Source organism: Syngnathoides biaculeatus, chromosome 5 (assembly GCF_019802595.1).
Source record: "Syngnathoides biaculeatus isolate LvHL_M chromosome 5, ASM1980259v1, whole genome shotgun sequence".
In the NCBI taxonomy this organism is placed as follows: Eukaryota; Metazoa; Chordata; class Actinopteri; order Syngnathiformes; family Syngnathidae; genus Syngnathoides; species Syngnathoides biaculeatus.
The window spans coordinates 13,821,541-13,841,156 of record NC_084644.1 but is presented as its reverse complement, the minus strand read 5'-3'; the positions used below and the strand labels follow the sequence as shown (position 1 = coordinate 13,841,156).

The window sequence follows — 19,616 nt, the reverse complement described above, 5'->3', positions numbered from 1 at the left end:
AAAATGTTGGTCCGCATCGTGGTTGCCAAGTTGGACTTTTTAAAGTAGATTTTCCAGCCACTTATCCCTCTATTGCCTTCCTGTGTGGGATGTGAATGCAATGACAGCAGACAACGAGGCGCTCTACAGCCGCCACGCCAGGCCAAAACCTTGGTGGGCACATTTCCATCTGACTTATTAAAAAAAAAAAAAAAAATCACTCCCCCTGCATACATGTCGTGCATGCACTCATGGTAAAGAATGAGGCACTCAAAAGTGCCGACACCAGCACAACTAAGTATGCTGGTATCCAAAGTGCTGGCGCAATGCATAATGTAGTTTACAGTCTTTGCGCATTTCAAATGTTACATGATATTTAAAAACAAAAAAAATGCTAATTTTGAAAGAATGGAATTTTTACATTGTAATTTAAAATATCTTACTAAGCGGACAGGTGGACAACTGGCTAGCGCATCAGCCTCACTGTGTGGACTTTGCATGTTTTCCCCGTACCGGGAGGGTTTTTCTCCGGGTACTCCGGTTTCTTCCAACATCCCAAAAACATGCACGGTAGGTTAATTGAAGCCTCTAAACTGCCCGGCGGATTGCGAATGGTTGTTTGTTTTTATGTGCCCTGCGATTGGCTGGCGACCAGTTCAGGGTGTACCACTCCTCTCGTCGCAAGATCCCTAGAAGAGGCTCCAGCACGCCTGCAACCCCAGTGAGGACAAGCAGTACAAAAAAAAAATTAATGGATGCATATCTTCACAAAAAAAAGTGTCATGGTGAAATGGTCTGCCTATTGTAAATGTAAAAAAAAAAAGTTTAGATGTTAATTAGAATGAAATAGTCATTAGTTTTCATTTTCACATTAAATAACATTTCACCTCCAAATATTGAAACTTTTCCTGTTTATAAAAAGAAATTGTGCATATGATAAATCACTTTGTTTGAAAATCTCAGTGCACAAAATGATTTTTTTTTTTGCTACTTCTTTACATAGGTAACATAATTGTAATGAGAATCTACCCTGTGCTTCTTCCATTTGTGCAGATGACTCTTGAAGACCTTCTCTGTTGGATGGAGTAAAGACAACAAATGCTCCACAAGCAGTCATTTTTGCAAAAATATCAAAAAATATTATATTGTAGTACAAGGGGTCCTTGGTTTACGACAGTGTTCCATTTATACGGCTGCTACATAGTCCAAATTTGTACATCGGTCAGATCGCTGTCCTACATAAACGGTGTAATAAAGTCAGAATGACTGTAAATATTTGTGTGGTGAAAGAAAATAAGTTAGGTCTGTTTTTTTTTCTTTCGCTAAAAACAATTCATTTCCAGGGTACTAAATGAGGTTAATAAGTAGCAGAACAAATGTTGGATTGGGGAAAACTGAAAGGAAAAGTGCTTGAGTTGTTTTTGTCATGCTAGCTTATTAGATTTCTCTAACTATCTTCCAGCCATTAATTTCTTTCACAATTCACAAATACTAGGCATATTTCATAACTGTAAGCCATGACTTATTTTTGTATTTGCTAATTTGTTGTCATTTTTAAAAAAAAAACACACTGTCAAATCTTCTTGCAGTCTATTTGAATGAGTAGCTTCAACCCTGCTTATCTTTCGTAACAATGACGTGTCTCCACTTTTGTTTGACTCTCGGTTGGCTCCAATCTTCAGATATCTTTGTTTTTTTGTTTCCCTGAAATAGCCACCTCAACCCAGAATGCACTGCAAAAGCAGCTCTGGATTTTGGGAGGTGTCGGCCATTGAGGGATCGCAATGACCACAGTGAATGTGCACATTACGCAAAAAGGCGAAGAAACGTCGAAGTGATTTGCTGACAAACTGTTATTCAATCATCATATATTGCGTTTTTACCTATTTTTACACTGCACAGAAACGTTGTTAAAACACATGATAAGGTAAATAAGGTAAATATAATATTACTCTGTGGCTGGAACAGATTAGTTTAATTTCAATTCCTTTTATGAGGCAACAAAACCTCAGTTTGCGAACATTTCAATTTGCAAAGTTCCACTGTGCTTCCTAAGTTTATATCCGAACAAGCCAAACAGATGCCGTTTGCTACATTTCAGGCTTAAGGGGACTTGATTTTTTTTTTTTTTTTTTAATACAACCCTTAAAGAAAGATATGTTATATATTGCAAAAACCTTTAACTGTGTTCATCTTAGCAAAAAAAATGCTACGTCAAATGCTTCTCTGCCGCCGGTGTGTGCAGTCAATCATTGGCGTTCAGGTGTGCAATTTGTACCCCAACCGATGACAAGTCGTTCATTGTACGCAGTTCGGAACCTCGTAAGCCAAGGACACCTAGAATCGGAAAAATAACAAGACCTTGACCAACATTAAAAATGTCACGTCAGGGTTTGCTGTTGGGATATACGCAGAGGAATATTTCTACAATTTTCTTCCTAAATGTGTCGGTCTGCAAAACAGGTCCAGGGCCATCAAGTTCCCGGCGGAGCGTGTAAACTGTCAGTTTCAGCATTTAGTGCGCGGACCTTCAAATAAGTTGAGCGGTGCACAAAAACCACAGCGGGCAGATAAAATCTGTCTGCAGGAGAGAGGGGAATCTATTTTATGGAAGAATGTTGATGATGTCACCACCAGCCTATTGCAAAGTCTCTGGGCAAAAGCCTCAGGCCCCCCTGGGCCCCACCTTTTGTCTTTTTCCTGTGTCAAAGCTCAATATAATCTATAGTACATGTACCGTATTCCAGTGTGCAACGTTACGCACAATAACTTAGACAAATATACAAAACGTAATGTCGATGATATTTAGGACCGTCGTCCGCTTGCATTTCTTTGAAAAACGGTGACAAACTTTACATACAATATTCACCAACTACTGTACTGTATTGTTGACAAAGTGAAAATAATCTTAATATATAACACACCGCTTTGAAAGGGTGACTGATAATGTAGGAAATATTAAACCACATTCCAATTTCGTAGAAAGGTACACACGTTGTCCACTTCTGGCTTGAGATCGCTACGTATAAACGTTTGTGCGTCCTCAGTCATGCGATCACTTGCTTGCCGTCGGCGCGTCCAGGAAATTCTTTTCCCCACTAACATCGTGCCCAAATTTCTCCTTGCCATAATTTGAAGGCTTTTTGCACAACTTGATCCATCTTAAATCCTGACATCACTTCTTTTAAGCCACGTTGGACATTTTGTCCTCGAAATGGAACACGGTGAAAAGGAGTCAATGCCTGTTCCTAACAGGGGGAGGCGCTCATGTGCATGTGCGTGTGGTAGTGAGGGGGGGGCACAGCCGGAGGCGGCACGGCCATAGACATCGGCTGGCCTTGGGGGTGCGGTGAGTGCGACCTGGGCAGGCTGTGCGTGGGGTACCCGGCAGAAGAGGGCGCAGGGTTGGGGTAGCTTCCCCCGGAAGAGGACCCGGACGGTGGGTTACCCGGGCCCCCCTTCTGACCGCCGCTTTTGGGCGGTGGAGGTGGGGGCTGGTTGAGCTGGATGGAGATGTCGCTGGAGGCTTCGGACATGCTGCGCCCTCGCTTCGGCAGAGGCCAGGAGGATTCCGGGTGGAGGAACTGGCCGCTGTAGTCGCTGCTGTCGGACAAGCGGGGGCGGTATAGGGCCGGGTGGGGTCGGTACATCTCCTCCTCTGCGTAGCGCTTCATGAACAGATAGACCGACAGCACCCCTGCACCCTAAAAAAAAAGAAAAAAAAATCCAAAAGCAGAGGTTAATACACACACAACCAGTATCCATCCATTCATTTTCTTTGCCACTCATCCTCACGAGGGTCGCTGGAGCCTATCCCAGCTGTCAACATTGAGACCAATAGCCGCGCCCACAATCACACATATGGGCAATTTATCTATCTATCTATCTATCTATCTATCTATCTATCTATCTATCTATCTATCTATCTATCTATCTATCTATCTATCTATCTATCTATCTATCTATCTATCTATCTATCTATCTATCTATCTATCTATCTATCTATCTATCTATCTATCTATCTATCTATCTATCTATCTATCGTATTAGTCATATAGTAGTAGTTGTAAATCTGTAATATTTCATTCACTACGTATTGGACTTTTAATCTTGTGCACCCCCTGGAGGCCACTCACGCACCCACAGGCTTTGTGCATCTGTGAGTGTCGGTGCGCCACTTAGTGGTGAAGTTGATACATTGCAGCTTTGGCAATCATTCAAGCCTTTAGAAGCTTGACAAAAAAAAGTGCTGAAGGGTTAAGCGGTCACAAAAACGCTGTATGTGCTGCCACATGTTTAACTCTCAAGCATCGTAACAGAAATAGTATTTCAAATTGAATAGTACCGTGACTTGCGAGTTTAATTGATTCCAAAAGCAAGTTTGGAACTCTTCGGAAGGATTATTACATACATTTTCATTTTTGAACCAGTCCGGATATTTGATCTCATAGGCCGTTTTTGTGTGGTGAACGTTGCGAACTGGAACAAAACAGCTTTGGAAAGGAAATTGCTTCAAAGTAACCAAATCCTTCGTGCATATTTTGTGACAGAGGGGAGTGTGGTGGATGGTGTGAATGCGATTGAAAAGGAGGGGAATTGAACACAGAGGGGAGGGGAGGGGAGAAAGAGGACACTGAACTGTACACTGCACCAAACGGGAATGCGGATGAAGGGAGGAGTCGTGGGAGGGAAGCCGGAGGACGCGGGAGCAGAGGAGGCACTTGAAACTGCACCGATGAAGGGAGCTCATAAACCGCTTCCAGTACTTGTGAATGGTGGATTTTCTCCAATCAGATTTCAGTCCCCATCTGTTGCCACGCCAATCGAATCAATATCCACCAGCACCATCCCCGGACTGACCTCTTTGAGCAGGAAGGAGGAGGCCGCGAAGGCGAAAGACCACCCGTAGTGGTAGTTGAAGAACTGTTCGGGTTCTCTGGGCCTGTTCATCACCTCGTCGTTGATGCTGGAGATGTAGAGAACCAGGCCCACGACCAAGCTTAGGCCTGCGCAACATCCAAAGTCGACACGACGAGGAGGAAGAGCACAGAATAATTTGAAACATTCGCTTGAGTGCGAGAACATTAAACATTAAAAGTTCAGTTCCAAGACGGTGAATGGATGACAGGCGACCAATCAGTATTCAAAGGGAGACGCACGCGTTGAGTAGGAATCATTTCAGCCCGTAATGCAATATTTAGAGGAACTCTAGATCTGCTATGGCCTTTACGTGTATCCATGCTCGGAAAACATTTTATTTATTTATTTTTTTAGATGGGAAAATGAGGAACTGCTGCTGCAGAGGAAGAAAATGTTGAGCTGACCTTTAAGCACATTTTCAACCTTCTACAGGATTTTTTGGGGGTCATTTTTTAGTTATACCAGATGGTCTACAGAGATATACGTTGCAGTACTCCTAAAAACTTTGGGATATTCATCATTAGAAAAACATTTTAGGACAGAACTAATATGCAGTATAAACATAACAGGTGAACATTTGAACTCGTCATATTTGAATGTACATGTCTCAGTCCTCAATTGTTTTCTCACGTTTTTGTACTTTATACCAGAACAGGATTTTGATCCAAGAACAGACCAATACCAGTTTCATTATTATATGAAGAGCTCTTGACTTTTGACTATTTTGAACAGGAAGGAGGAAGTTCGAACTGGATTCCACTTTTAACACTAAATCTTTAGTGCACTGGGCTCTTCTGTAAAGTCAGAAATGAATTAAGCATAACATTCAAGCAGTAAAGCTAATTATTCTGCTCACTAACTCCTCAAAAATCACAATAATTTGACAACTTCATAAATTGATAGACACAATAATGATGACATTTTCAGTTTTGCACAAATCCTTTAGGTTAAAAACTGTTTGTGCTGATTCAATAACCATTACAGAAATTGGCAATGCTGTTAACTTGGGCCATAAATCTTACAGTGAGTGCACGTCTCACACACACACACACACACACACACACACACACACACACACACAACACACACACACACACACACACACACACACACACACACACACACACACACACACACATTTGCAAAGCAGTATTGTAAAATCAGCACGTCTCTGTACAAGACAATCCAGAATTCAATTCGATTGATCCTCATTATTAGTTTATTATGTATCTTTAAAAAAAAAGTCTTTGATTGTAATAACACATCACATAACTGCTATTACATAATTATTATAGCCCCCCCCCCCTTGATGAGCACAGCCCCAGATCAGGTTCGATGTGTCCTGTGAGTCGAACACAGGAGTGAACGTGCCTCCATTGTGAGGCCCGACGAGTTGGGAGCGCGACAGCCGCCTGCCGTTCAAGTGCTCGAGCTACAATAATGCAGAGGAACTCACGTGACGGCGAGCTGCAGTCACGGCTTCAGCGCTCTCTGGGTTTCTTTGCTTGTGCGCAACAGCCACCATTTTCAAACGTGTCAGATGGAACACATTTTCATTTTGGTTTTGGGAGCTTTTATTGTGGAAAAACATCTATGGTAATTATTGAATTGTATATTTTGATTAGAATAACAAACGTTATTGATTTTAACAAGACTGGCTATTTTCCTGCAGGATCAAATATACTGCATTTGGAAAGCCATTCAATTTAAATGTATTATATAGTTATATATTTATTAACATATTTTGTTCAAATGTATGTTTTACTTTTTTTTTCCTAAAGAAAAACCTTGAATATCTTCGAATATATAAAAAAATAATGTTATATATTGAACACATTTGAGAACTGGTGCAAATTATTCTATATAGTAACCCCCCCCTTCCCCCCTGCTAGATTGCAGTTCACGTTTTGCCAACCTGCAGTTTCACAGGTTTTCATTGTTGCGCAATACCTTGTTTTTGGGGGGCCTTTTTTGATTAAAACATTTAAAGTGCAGGTCATAATTCTGGGATGCAATCACCCTTTTCAGTTTTTAACTCTAAGGGTTATTAATTGTGATATTTTCCTCTCCTCTTGCACTCTGTCTTTCAATCGTGTCTTGTGTTTAAATGCGTGTGTATTGTATTGTTTAAAGATTTTTTTTTTTGCTTTGGCCTTGCAAATGGACATTGGAACGGCATTGCAAAATTGCCCCCTGACAAAAAGTGTTTGCATATGCGCCTGTCTGGAGGCCTGCAACTCAACACTAACAAAAACCCGAATCAGCGCGTGATTCAGAAGGTTATAAATCTTTACCTGAACCGACTTCAGGTTGTTCAAAGGCTTCAAGTGGAGGATTGTGATGTGCAACAAGCAGTGACATCCAAAAAGCTTACAAAACGAAGGCTTAATTGCAATCGGGGACAGAAAAATTGCAACTGAAAAGCCTAAACTGTCAAATGCTGATGGCTTTGCGTCTGTCCGGAATAAACTTCAAAAAATATAGAAAAAGCAAGTGGAGTGCCTTGTAGGACACCCTGGAAATTTGTACTAAACAGCATTTAGTGGTAGTAGTGGTAGTTATCGTAATCATAACAGTAATATTGATTATTAATGAGTTGTATTACATTTAGTGAAGTTGACAGTACACCAAGTAGGTTTATTTGTCTTTACAAAATTCTGTCCTGTTATTGAAAATTTAAATTGATCTTTAACCTGCCAAGTCAAACCAACTAAGCATTTGTGACCTTGATATATAGTTGATCAAAACACGTCTTTTCTACACTGGAGGGGAAAGGAGGGATGCGAATGAGTGAGAGGCACCTGAGAGGATGAAGAAGATTCCGGAGACAAAGGCCAGGATGGTGCGCTGAGGCTGGATGTGGCCGATGTTGCTGATGACGAAGGCGGTGAAGACGAAGAGTAACGACACCATCGGGAACGGCGTCGCTGTCCGGACCATCTCTGGCAGGGGGGGACAGCAGGAATGTTATCTGTTTGTCTATCCGTTAAAAAATTTTTTATTTTTATAATTGTTATATTATTATATATTTTATTATTATTTATTTATATTTTTTTACTACTACTATAATAATAATAACAGGTATAGTAGTCGTAGTAGTAGGGATTGTAGTAGTTATAAAAGTAGTAATAGGAGATATAGTAATAGTCAGTAGAAGAAGATGTAGAATTAGCGGTAATAGTGGTAGTAGTAGTAGTAGTACTAGCAGCAGTCTTTGTAATCATAATAGTCGTAGAAGAAGAAGTTTGCAATAGTAGAAGTTACAATAGTAGAAAGAGTGGAGCTACAGTGGCTCAGCTGGTAAACTGTTCTGAGGACCCGGGTTTGATCCCGGCCCCACCTGTGTGGAGTTTGCATGTTCCCCCGTGCTTGCGAAGGTTTTCTCCGGGCACTCCAGTTTCCTCCCACATCCCCCAAAAAAACATGCAACATTAATTGGACACTCTAAATTGCCCCGAGGTGTGACTGTGAGAGCGGCTGTTTGTCTCCAAGTGCCCTGCGATTGGCTGCCCGTTGACAGCTGGGATAGGCTCCAGCACTCCCCGCGACCCTCGTGAGGATAAGCGGCAAAGAAAATGGATGCATGGGAGTGGTAGAGTCAGAGGTATATGTTGTGGTAAGTATCAGGAGTTATGGTAGTAGAGGTAGTTATAGCTGGAAAAAAGTGAAAGTTGTAGGGGCAAAAACTCCTCGTGAGACGCAGTTGTTCTTTCTAGTACACTGAATTGTGTTACTAGTGAGGACAATGAGCAACATTGGAGACGAATCTTCAAGCTCGACATCAAGGATGTGGAAGAAATGCCCAAGTGGTCGTAGTAGTAGTACTGCTTTATGTTCAAGGTGCAATGTTCGCAATCCCCCAGCAGGGGTCCTTACGACTGAAAAGCTACACAAACATACAGTATTTGGCGTTGGGACTCACTGAGGATGTTCGCAGTGTTTTCAGTGGTGATCTCGATGTCGGGTTCGGTGAAGTACTCCGATGCAACGCATCTCCCGTTTTCAGACCCTAAAAGTAGGCGTCATTATTCATAATGGCAAATTACTGCAACAGTACTGTGGTTAGATGATGCATCGACCCGGAAAAGAAGACAACACGCTGAGCTGTGCTTTTAGTCAGACACACAAAAAACAATGTGCTGAAATACGGTAATTACGGTAAGTAAAGATTACTGTAATACTGCATTGTCTCCCCCCCCCCCCCCCTTATTGGTCATCTGTGTGAATTTCATTTTTTTTTATTATGTTGGAAAAATATTGTATTCATATATCGTAGTCAATACAGTACACATATGTTTTTCAATCATATTCATACACGGTACAATGTATGCATTGTAATCATATCCAATCTTACAAAAGTATTGGGGTCACAGTAGACAATGAGTTTGAAATAAACCTATTGTGAACATCCAAAATCCTCATCCTTGCCGAAATTTCACCTTGGCACACTTTCACAACTGCACAGACGTATTTTAAACTCTCATTTTGTTTTATCACTCTATTTATAATTCGAAAATCTCGAGATTCACTGGGTATCAAATTTCATGCCATAGGTGTAATAAATTGGAACCTTGAATTTTGTGTTAAATGGGAGTCAGCCACCATTTAAAATGCACCTGAGTAACCTCAAATGAAGTTCAGATGTTCTAGAAGGCTTCGCCTGACATTATTATTTGTTGTTGTTATCACACCTTACAGAACAAAGGATGGGCTGTGGACAGCTTTCGGGGCATCATGGGGGGGAGTGGATATCGGTGTGCAAAGGTGTCAATCAGAAGAAGGGTACAAAACAATTTCATAGGTGTTAATTATTTTGTGGACCTCAGTCACCAGCGAGTGGAGAAAATAGGGCCGACCAAAACTGCTGAGCATTACAAAAGTGGAATCAGAAGACGCTTGGCTGTTTGCTGACTCCTATTTAAAGGAAGAGTCTGCAGTTAAAAAAAAAAAAAAAAAATCCTTATGTCCCAAAAGTAGAGTATTATTCAAATGAAAAATCTTTCCCATCTGACTCCATTTTATGCATCAATGCAATGTGGATTATTCAAAATTGACTTTTTTTTTTTTTTTTTTTTAAAGCAACAACAAACCAGTAACATTTTGTGTCTGGGTCAACGCCACAATGAAGCTGGGGACATTTTTGCAGGGCTGGGAGAAGCGGGGGCGCTGTCTTGGAGTGAATTCAGGTGACATTCAAATCTTGCAAGCAGTTTTAAAACTGCATATCCTAGCTACCATTTATCGTAATTCCCGGCCTCCGGCGCGCACCTGGTTATAAACCTCACCCAGTATATTTGTAAAGAAAATACCATTTGGTAGATACATACGTCGTACCTGTGTAAAAGCCGCAAGTGCCCACATTGAAACCGGAGATATTTACAAAGACGGCACACAGGGAGTTTAACCCTAGCGCCGCCGCGCTAGCGGTCACGCTAGCACGGTGCTAATGCTAACACTCACGCTACCGCCGCGCTAACAGGGCCAGTTGAAAAAAAAAAAAAAAAACATACGGGTAACTGAGACGTGGCAGTAACATGCTAGAGCAGCGCTAACAGGGCCGGGACTGGTGTGATGGTCTGAGCACCCTCAAGTGCTAAGAAGTCTCCTTGTGATGAATGCGCATGCCTTACTAACAGGGGAACTCTGGGTACGTAGCAGACGCTTACTGTGAAATTCCCCGGTCTCACAGTTCCCCTTCTTCTACACAGAGAGAGTTAACATACGTTATATCCTAACCCTAACCTAACCTTAAAACAAAAGTTGATAAAAACATATCCACATATATGTACGTTCGCTGTGTTCTTCTTTCTGAGACGTCCATAGCGAACATGAATGCTTGGCGAGAAGTTGTCGAATGGCACATGTTGAAGCACGGATGGAGATGTTTCAGACTGGCTGGAAGTTTACAAAATATATGCGCATGCGCATTCATCGGAAGGAGACTTTTCAGCACCGGGAGCACTCAGACCGCCACACCGGTAAAAGTCACTTCCTCGGCACATATATTCCACCGGTCCCACTCTTACCTTTTCCGCTCGAGTGCCCCCTTGCGGCCGTTAGGAAAAATGCACAAATTAGCCGCATCACCACATAAACCGCAGGGTTAAACGTATGTGAAAAAAGTCGCAGCTTATACGCCGGAAATTACGGAAACTTGAGTTTTTATAAGCAGATGTGAATGCGTCTTGTTTCAGTTGTGACCGTTATTGCACTGCTTTCTTAAAAAAATGTAAATTCAATTTCAGTGTCCAGGATGAACATCATATTAATGATGGGAAAAAAAAAGAAGTTTTAAAATGATTTATCTCACTGTCATTGCTTTGCAAATCACAAAAACTTGGCATTCGAACCGGGGCGTATAGACTTTTTCATGTCACATCCCTACCGGCCACAAAGCAGACCCTCCAGAGACCCGAATGCAGAGCCATCTTGACCTCCATGCTCTGGTTGTGCTGCAGGATGACGCCCTCCACCATGATGAGCCAGTAGTCGGTGGACACGGCCACCCCCACCAGCAGCAACCCGCAGGCCCCGAACACTGTGGACAGGATGGTCAACGCGCGGCTACTGCACGAACTCATCTGGAGGGCACAGAGAGGAGACTCGCAGATGTGAGTGTGTACAGCACATTTTATGAGTGGGTCACGTAAGGGAAGTTGTTCCGATTGGAGGGGGTGCATAGCAGGGGGGGGTGTAAAACAGCCACACTTGGATGCACACGGCCTCTGGCCATCCTCCTGTCTTGCCTTGTTACCGCTAAAGATGAACTCGTCACACGTTCTCCTCAACCAATCGTGTTAAAGGTTAGCATGAAGCCAACGCATGACCGCTTCATGGTAAAACACTTAAAAAGAATTAAAAAAAAAGCAAAAAAAACATAAATTGTTGAGAGCGTCCTTTCTGCCATAGGATGCGCGATCGGGCAGCTTGTGCTTCATGTCAGCGCTTCCTACTTTGCTTTGATTGAGTTTGTTGCATTTTCATGTGCGCGGCGAGAAAGAAAACTGCCGAAGCGGTGGGAAAAAAAAAATGACAAAAGATAATATTGCTTGTTTTTCGTTGACACTGAAAGACGAGCAGTGCAGCAGTGCCTTGCCTTCGAGGACACTGCACACTCCCGATATCCTTGTGAGGATAAGGGCTTCAGATAATGGATGGAAGGATGTAAGAATATATAAATTATCTTGTTCATTGTAAGCAAGAGCTGCGAGGAATGGAAAGTTCTTAATTTTGTTTCACATCGTTCCTGTGTTCGTTTGCACATTAAGGACGAAAGTCATTTTTGTTATAATTTTTCTTGATTTTCCACAGGTTTTTGAGAATGTCGCATGAAAGCTGGAACTGGCTACTTGTGCAGACAGAATGGGTGGTGAGAATGGCAAAACGAAAGGCCAGTATTTAGAGGGCAATAGCAACATATGGGTGGTGGGGGAGTTTGAATGAGTTAATTTTTGGACCGGTGAACATAGCTCACAATTTGCAACGATGAACTACCAGCTTAACTAGTTCAATTTTGGAACGATTAACTCAACTTTTAACGAATTTTCTGAGAAAATCAAGTTCCCCAAAACTGCTCCTGTATTATATCACATCGCAGGCTACACAAAAATTTATTTTAAAGTTTATCTTTTTCCAATATCATGCAGCCCTACCTGTATTGTTGTCTACATGTTTTGCTTCACCATTTGTGTTCACCTATCATTTGCCTACCACATTGGCCACATAATGCTACATGCTATTCCTTCATTTATAAGAAATAAAATAGCAATGGTTATAATCCACCTTCCCACTTAATTCGGCAAAAATAATTATTTATTTAATACAAATAGAGGCAAAATGGTTAGAGTGGTCAAATTGAGACGAGATGATCCTGTTTTTTTTCTGTAAATATACTTGTTGAGAGGCGGCACGGTGACTCAGCTGGTAAAGCATTGGCCTCACAGTTCTGAGGACCTCGGTTTAATCCCGGCCCCGCCTGTTTGGAGTTTGCATGTTCTCCCTGCGTGGGTTTTTTCCGGGCACTCCGGTTTCCTCCCACATCCCAAACCATGCAACATGAATTGGAGACTCTAAATAGCCCCTAGGTGTGATTGTGAGTGCGACCGTTTGTCTCTATGTGCCCTGCGATTGGCTGGCAACCAGTTCAGGGTGTACCCCGCCTCCTGCCCGTTGACAGCTGGGATAGGCACCAGCACTCCCCGCGACCCTCATGAGGATAAGTGCCAAAGAAAATGGATGGATATAATTATTGTGACATTTTTGTGTGGTGGTGTGCCGTGAAGTGGTTTGCATGTAAAATGTGTGCTTTAGCTCATTAAAGGTTGGGAAATACTATTTTAGAGCACGAGCTGATGGGCCGTCTAATTCATATGATCAATTAATTATTTTAACATTCAAATGAAAAATTATAATAATGGCAGTATTCAAACCTATATTAAAAACTAATTCCTGTCAGGACTCCAATCTAAAAAGAGTGTGGTGTGCTCTCGTGCGAATTCCATATATAATTTTACAGCAACATGAGCCTGCGTGAGGTCCGTGTGCATGCACATAACCTGCAGCGACACACTGCAAAAATAGCAGCAACTCACTCTACAAACATGCGGGGGATGGAATCTTTTTCCAATAAAAACTTGCTATAATTGCAGCTTTCATATACTGTAAATGGCAATGACTAGGGATTTGTGGTTCAGCTATTTTTTTTTTTTAAGTTTCTGCTTAAAACTAATAACCCTGCATCACTTTTAACCAGAAATCCTCCTAAATTATTACGACAGCCTTGTGTGCAAATTTACCCTCAGCGTCTGTCTGCTGTTTACTGTTTGACATGATTGCGAAATCCGTGCACGGTTGGAGACGGAATAGTTTTGTTGTCCTTACAGCGGGAACTAAATCTGCCGCTGATGTTACGAAGCCACACAAACATTCAAACGGAAAGCGTCTTTAATCTTCCCTTCTGTACCTCCATGCTGTGCTGTTGTTTGCAAGAATCCCATTCGTCTGTCTGTTTCACGTTGAATTATTTATCCCGAGTGTAAACTCTAATTATTTCCTACAAGGGGTCCATAGCCCAAAAATAACATTTTCTTCTTAAACACACACCCAAAAACCTCTCATGCTTGCCCCCCAAAACACTGTCATGCTCACCACAAAACCTTTTACACGCAACGACCAACACATTTAAAAGAAAAAAGTAAATATCACACACACCAGTGTTACAATCCAACTAGTTTAAGCCATATTAATTGGCTCCCGATTCCAAGAGACAATTAGCAACGATCCAAAGGAGGGGCATTGAAAATGGCTTTTACACACACGATTTCGGTATCTCACATGAAACAAAACTTAAACAAAATGAGGTCCCACAGAGCAAAAAAAAAAAACAATGTCTTTCTCAGTGTGAGGGTTTCAGTGAATAAATGAAATGTTTTGATGTGTAGGGAGCATTTTTGGGTGAGTGTGAAGGTTCTTTTTTTTTTTTTCACGTGGTGCAAGATTTTATGGTAAAATTTTTTTTCTGGTGTGTGTGGAAGACCGAGTTTGCTTTTGTGTGTGACAGAGGTTTTTATGGGGTGGGGGGTAAGTGTGGTTCTGTTACATAATTAGTTAATTATGATAATTAAATGGATAGCATGGTGGTTCAGCTGGAAAGCGTTGACCTCACAGTTCTGAGGACCCCGGTTCAATCCTGGCCCTCCCTGTGTGGAGTTAGCATGTTCTCCCCGTGCCTGTGTGGCTTTTCTCCGGGCACTCCGGCTTCCTCCCACATCCCAAAAAACATGCAACAATAATTGGACACTCTAAGATTGCCCCTCGGTGATATTGTGGGTGGGACAGTTTGTCTCTATGTGCCCTGCGATTGGGTGGGAACCACTTCAGGGTGTACCCCGCCTCCTGCCCGTTGACAGCTGGGATAGGCTCCAGCACTCCCGTGACCCTTGTGAGGATAAGCAGCTAAGAAAATGGATGGATGGATGAATGGATAAAAAAAATATCAATAATTAAATAATTGTGAATACTCGGATAATGTGATTATAAAATGTGTATGAACTATTAAAATGTGGTTTTCTACGTATTTCACTTTTGCTTTTTGAAAGCAGTTTGTTGTTTAGTGAGCAGGTGTACCTAATGTTATAGCCTGCGATTACACGGAAAAAATTTCATTAGGTGAAAAAACTTAAAGTGGAGAGTTTGCACTTGTAATGAAGCCGTGGGAGTTAAAGTTCTATCATACTGTATCGGGACAGCAAGTGTGCCGTGCAAGCACAACTTTGTGTGGATTAGAACAAAGCAGTGATCCTGCTAGTGAAGTCAAAATCTCAGAGAGATGACAAGACCGAAGCTCACAAAATACACACAGAGTTCCTAATGCACATGTCATGGGTAGAGCGAAGACCCCCTTTGTGGGACGTACAGAGAGGCAATGAAAGGGCTCCGTCCAAATCAAAGCGATCAAACGTCCAAAGTTCTAATTTGCACAAATGGCGCCGTTTGCACGAGCTCGTCTCATGCGAAGAGGAGCCACGTGACTTAAAAGCGGAGGAAGCGGCGGGATGACGGGCGGCCGAATGACCGTCTGCCGAAGAGAACAATCACGCCTCAGATGAAGGGCCCAGGTGTCAGGAATAAGTGGCGATCAATCGTGGACATCACTGGCACCGATGAAAAGAGGCCCAAAGCGGGGACAGCGATCTTGTCTCTTTTCAGCTCAGAACAGAACAACAAATCACCGCAATTTCTTTCATTGTCCTCAAACCACCCAACCAAGCAGCCAGCATTTGTAGCGATAAAGATGAAATAGTCCGGATTGAGATTGAACGGAAAGCCACTTTCCTCGTGAGACGTGTGTTAACAATGCACTCCGAGGCCTTCCGAGACCAGGCCCCGGCTCTCCGTGGCCCAGAAAGAAATGAGCCGGTTGAATTGAAGTGCGTATATTGGAGCCGCACGAGGGGCGACGAAAGGGTTTCAAATCTCTGTCGTGTGTCACAATCTCAAGGCCGACATCACCTCGAAGCTTCTCCGGGGATGGAGAGAAAGAGGCCATGATGGATAAAAAAAAAAAAGTGAGAGGCAAAGTGGTGGCAGGAAGAGAACTCATATCTGAAAATCTAAAATACAGAGACCGTATAAAATGTTTTTCATATTGCTTTATCGCTTCTGGAAGCTTCTAATAGGGATTGAAACATTTTCCAAACACAATATAAATGTTAATTTTAGAAAGCCCCACCGGTGTGGTGTTTGCATGTTCTCCCCGTGCCTGCGTGGGTAATCTCCGGGTACTCCGGTTTCCTCCCACGTCCCCAAAACACGAGTGGCAGGTGAATTGAAGATTCTAAATTGCCCGTGCATGTGAATGTAAGTGCGAATGGTTGTTTGTTTATAAGTGCCATGTGATTGGTTGGCGACAAGTTCAGGGTTTACCCCAACTCTAACCCGAAAATAGCTGGGATAGGCTCCCCACAAACCGAGTGAGGAAAAGAAGAACTGAAGATGAATGAATGAATGAAAAATTTAAATCATGAAGTTAATAAAGACTTAATGTCTTTAAGAGCTGGGGCCTGCTGTGCAATCTCTGCAACAATATTTTAAAGACCTATAAAAACAAATTCATTACAAAAAACAATAAAATGTAGCAACATTGCACACTAAAATGTTGAGGGCTTAGAGCTGACCCATGGGGAACACCTTGGTTCTATGGGTAACTTTGTACTAGTTGACATTTGCATGGTACTAGTAACAAATCCCTTGAATTTACTTATTTGGAGAATCGGTTCAAGAAGATTATGTGGTAAACTTACGTACATTAGAAGGAGGAGAGAGAGAAAAATCTAATCTGCCAAAAGTTAGATTAAGACAGTTTGCCACATTTGAATCATGTGCAACCAAAGTAAATGATCAAATTAAGGACATTTATTTCAGTATACTAGTGAAGTTCTAGGATGTTAAAGGGAGCATCTGGAGTAAAACTCAAACAGAACCTTTGTATGAAATGACAGTAGAATATTAAAATGTTTTTGGGGAAACCATCCCTCTCTTGCCTCATTTTAACAGCTCAAAATTATTTTTTTATTAAGAGTTTCAAACTTGCCAGTGACAGACTGGTCAGCACATCTTCCACACAGTTCTGAGGAAACAGGTTCTAATCTGGCCTCCCATGTGTGGAGTTTGCATGTGCTCACTGCGCCTGTGTGGCTTTACTCTGGTTTCCTCCCACATCCCCGAAACATGCAGGGCTGGTTAATTGAAGATTCCAAATTGCCCGTAGGTGTGAATATGAGTGCCAATGGTTCTTTGTTTATTCGCACTCTGTGACTCGCTGGAGAGCAGTTCAGGGTGTACCCCGCTTCTAAACCAGAGTAATCCAGTGAGCGCTGGAGCCTTTTTGCAAAGGAGACTTTTATATTTTCTTCGCCAGATCATTTAACTCCAGTTAGCGACAAGCGTTAAAAAGAAGGAATTATACTGCTCTCTCCAGAGAGTAAAACAGATATATAATGGCGGTGCATGAAACGCGAGCAGCTGTATTGCTCAGCTTGGAAAACCACCACGTTCTCACTGAGTCGTCAGGTAAGTGGATCGCCTCTTTTATATTTTAGCTCATTGTACGTTCTAAAAAACGCTTACGGCCATGCTACCCTGAGAACGCCGATCTCGTCAGATCTCCGAACCTAAGCGGGTTTTGGCCCTGGTTAGTACTTGGATGGGAGACTACCTGGGAATACCAGGTGCTGTAAGCGTCTCTCCCCGGCTAAACGCAGAGGGGTCGCGTCAGGAAGGGCATCCGGCATAAAACTGTGCCAAACAAATGTGCGTTCATCTGAGATGACACGCTGCGGCGACCCCTAACGGGACAAGCCGAAAGGAAAAGAAGAAGAGGAGTACACTCCATAAAAAAAGAAGACCATTCCGGTAACATTTCACGTAATGAGAAACCTGTCTCTTCATTGGTCTCCCCACCAAGTTTAGTGAGCTGGGGGCATTTCTTTGGGCAGAGGGATTAAGTGAGGCTACATTGAAACCTTGCTAGCAGTTTGAAAAAGACATAGCCAACTGTATCTTCAAACTAGTATAATTTTTTTTTTCACTTGTCATTCTACTTGTGCACTGAATTGTCTTAATATGAGGACAAACAGTGTACTTAGTACATTGACCTTAAGTTGTATGGAATAAAGGTTTATAAGGAGTTCACATGGCAAGTGCGTGTCTGTGTTTGTGTGCGTATGGAGGGGGGGGGGCGCGCACGATATGCCGTGATGTCATTCCCTCATCCTATTTTGCAGCAAAATTCTTAGCAAATTTCCGAGGGTGGCGTAGAAGAGACGGAGGCTCCAGTGGGCACACAAAAGTGCATGACTGCATGTACGCCGTCTATGGCAGTGCCGACGTGCGCATATGGCGAAGCCCCCCCCCCTCCCCCAGACCCCCCACCACACACACCAAACCAAGGTGCACTCTCAGGCGGAGTTTGGAGAGCCTAAACGCGGCGTGCGTCCGTGTGAATGAATCGGCACCTACGGGAAATAACATGCACACTCATTTCTGGTGCGCGTGTTAACACAACATGGGCGCCACGCCGCATCATCACACACACACGTTTTAACACCCCCAAGACGACTACAAGTCAAGATAGGAATGGCATCACCGTGGCTATTTACGGGCAAAACACACACTCACGTAGACAATATGGTTATTAGCGGAGGGGAATTACTCACCCTGCCACCACAGTCGTGCGCACACGTCACCAGCCGAGAAAACACGCACAAACACACGCACCGGGGACGCTTGGTGGGTTTTGGGTCTTCCTCCGCCCCCTCCTCTTCCTCACTCCCTCGGTGTGTTCGGCTCCAGCCCCGCGTCACATGCCTCAGCCCCGGTCGGATCCATCCTGAGCGGGCACTGCGTTGTGGATGCGCTTCTGCCCGCCACTTTGACTTCAAAAGTGTGTGCGTGTATATGTGTGTGTGTGTGTGAGAGAGAGAGAGAGAGAGAGAGAGAGAGAAAAGGAGAGAGAGAAGAGTGAGTGCATGTGGAGGGGGGAGTGAAAGAGCGAGCGCTAGTGTGTGCTTTAATGATTGCCTTCATCAAATAGTGCAGTCGGTAGCGCAAAGCTTCGTTAAGTCTGCGTAATCCACGCAACACACAGTGGGGTGTATAACGTGTGTGTGAAGAGGAGCGATGGCGCATCGAGGAGCCAAAGTCCACGTGACCCAAAGACAAAGTGAACTAAGTGCACGCGTGAGCTCATCTGGCTGTGACTCATTCAAACAACGTCAACGGAATGGCGATTGTCTATCACCTTTTTCTTTCTGACACAGCCCATTTAAAACGTTCAATGCCATTGACAGCATTTGAATTCCAATATCCATGCGAACATGGAGGCCTGACAGTGAATGATTAACATCCCGAAAAGATTCTCAAAAAGGGATAAGGAGGGACACCCTGTGAAGAAAGAGATATTTATGATGCGAGGTGGACTTGACATGACCAATGAAACACAGCACATGCAAGATTATTGGTTGTAGTACCAATACCGACCTGTGAGAGGCAGCGTGGTACCACAGGCCATCCAGACTGTCACAAAAATGTGAAAAATGAGTAGTACATTATTCTCTTGATTATGTGTCAATTTACCCAGTCATAGATTTTTTTGGGGAGACCTCTCCTCAGTAATTCATAACATGCGCTCTTTCGTTTTTTGTGCTTTATGCAATGTC

The 19,616-nt window shown here is 42.9% G+C and overlaps 1 protein-coding gene and 1 pseudogene across 2 annotated transcripts; one reads left to right on the top strand and one right to left on the bottom strand.

Annotated features, from left to right (window-relative positions):
* Positions 1-1,003: 1,003 nt before the first annotated feature.
* cacng7b (calcium channel, voltage-dependent, gamma subunit 7b) lies at positions 1,004-18,945 on the bottom strand. 2 transcript variants are annotated; one of them, XM_061820179.1, is made up of 6 exons: positions 18,615-18,945; positions 11,285-11,480; positions 8,822-8,908; positions 7,701-7,841; positions 4,840-4,985; positions 1,004-3,683 (listed from the first exon to the last, which is right to left on the bottom strand). In XM_061820179.1, the coding sequence occupies exons 2-6, from the start codon at positions 11,478-11,480 to the stop codon at positions 3,228-3,230; spliced, it is 1,026 nt and encodes a 341-aa protein (XP_061676163.1). In that variant the 5' UTR covers positions 18,615-18,945; the 3' UTR covers positions 1,004-3,227. The 2 variants fall into 2 exon arrangements, with proteins under 2 accessions (XP_061676163.1, XP_061676162.1); XM_061820178.1 differs by lacking the exon at positions 18,615-18,945 and having other exon boundaries at positions 11,285-12,167.
* On the top strand, positions 17,521-17,639 carry LOC133501577 (5S ribosomal RNA; annotated as a pseudogene).
* Positions 18,946-19,616: the final 671 nt, after the last annotated feature.

Bases quoted from the DNA above. Each gene is read 5' to 3' on its own strand.
- cacng7b (XM_061820178.1), bottom strand. From the start codon at position 11,579: ATGCACCCCCTCCAATCGGAACAACTTCCCTTACGTGACCCACTCATA. The intron at 8,909-11,284 runs GTAGGGATGTGA...GCCTACTTTTAG, and splicing joins GAGGGTCTGCTTTGTGGCCG to GGTCTGAAAACGGGAGATGC. The intron at 7,842-8,821 runs GTGAGTCCCAAC...CCCCCCTGCCAG, and splicing joins AAACACTGCGAACATCCTCA to AGATGGTCCGGACAGCGACG.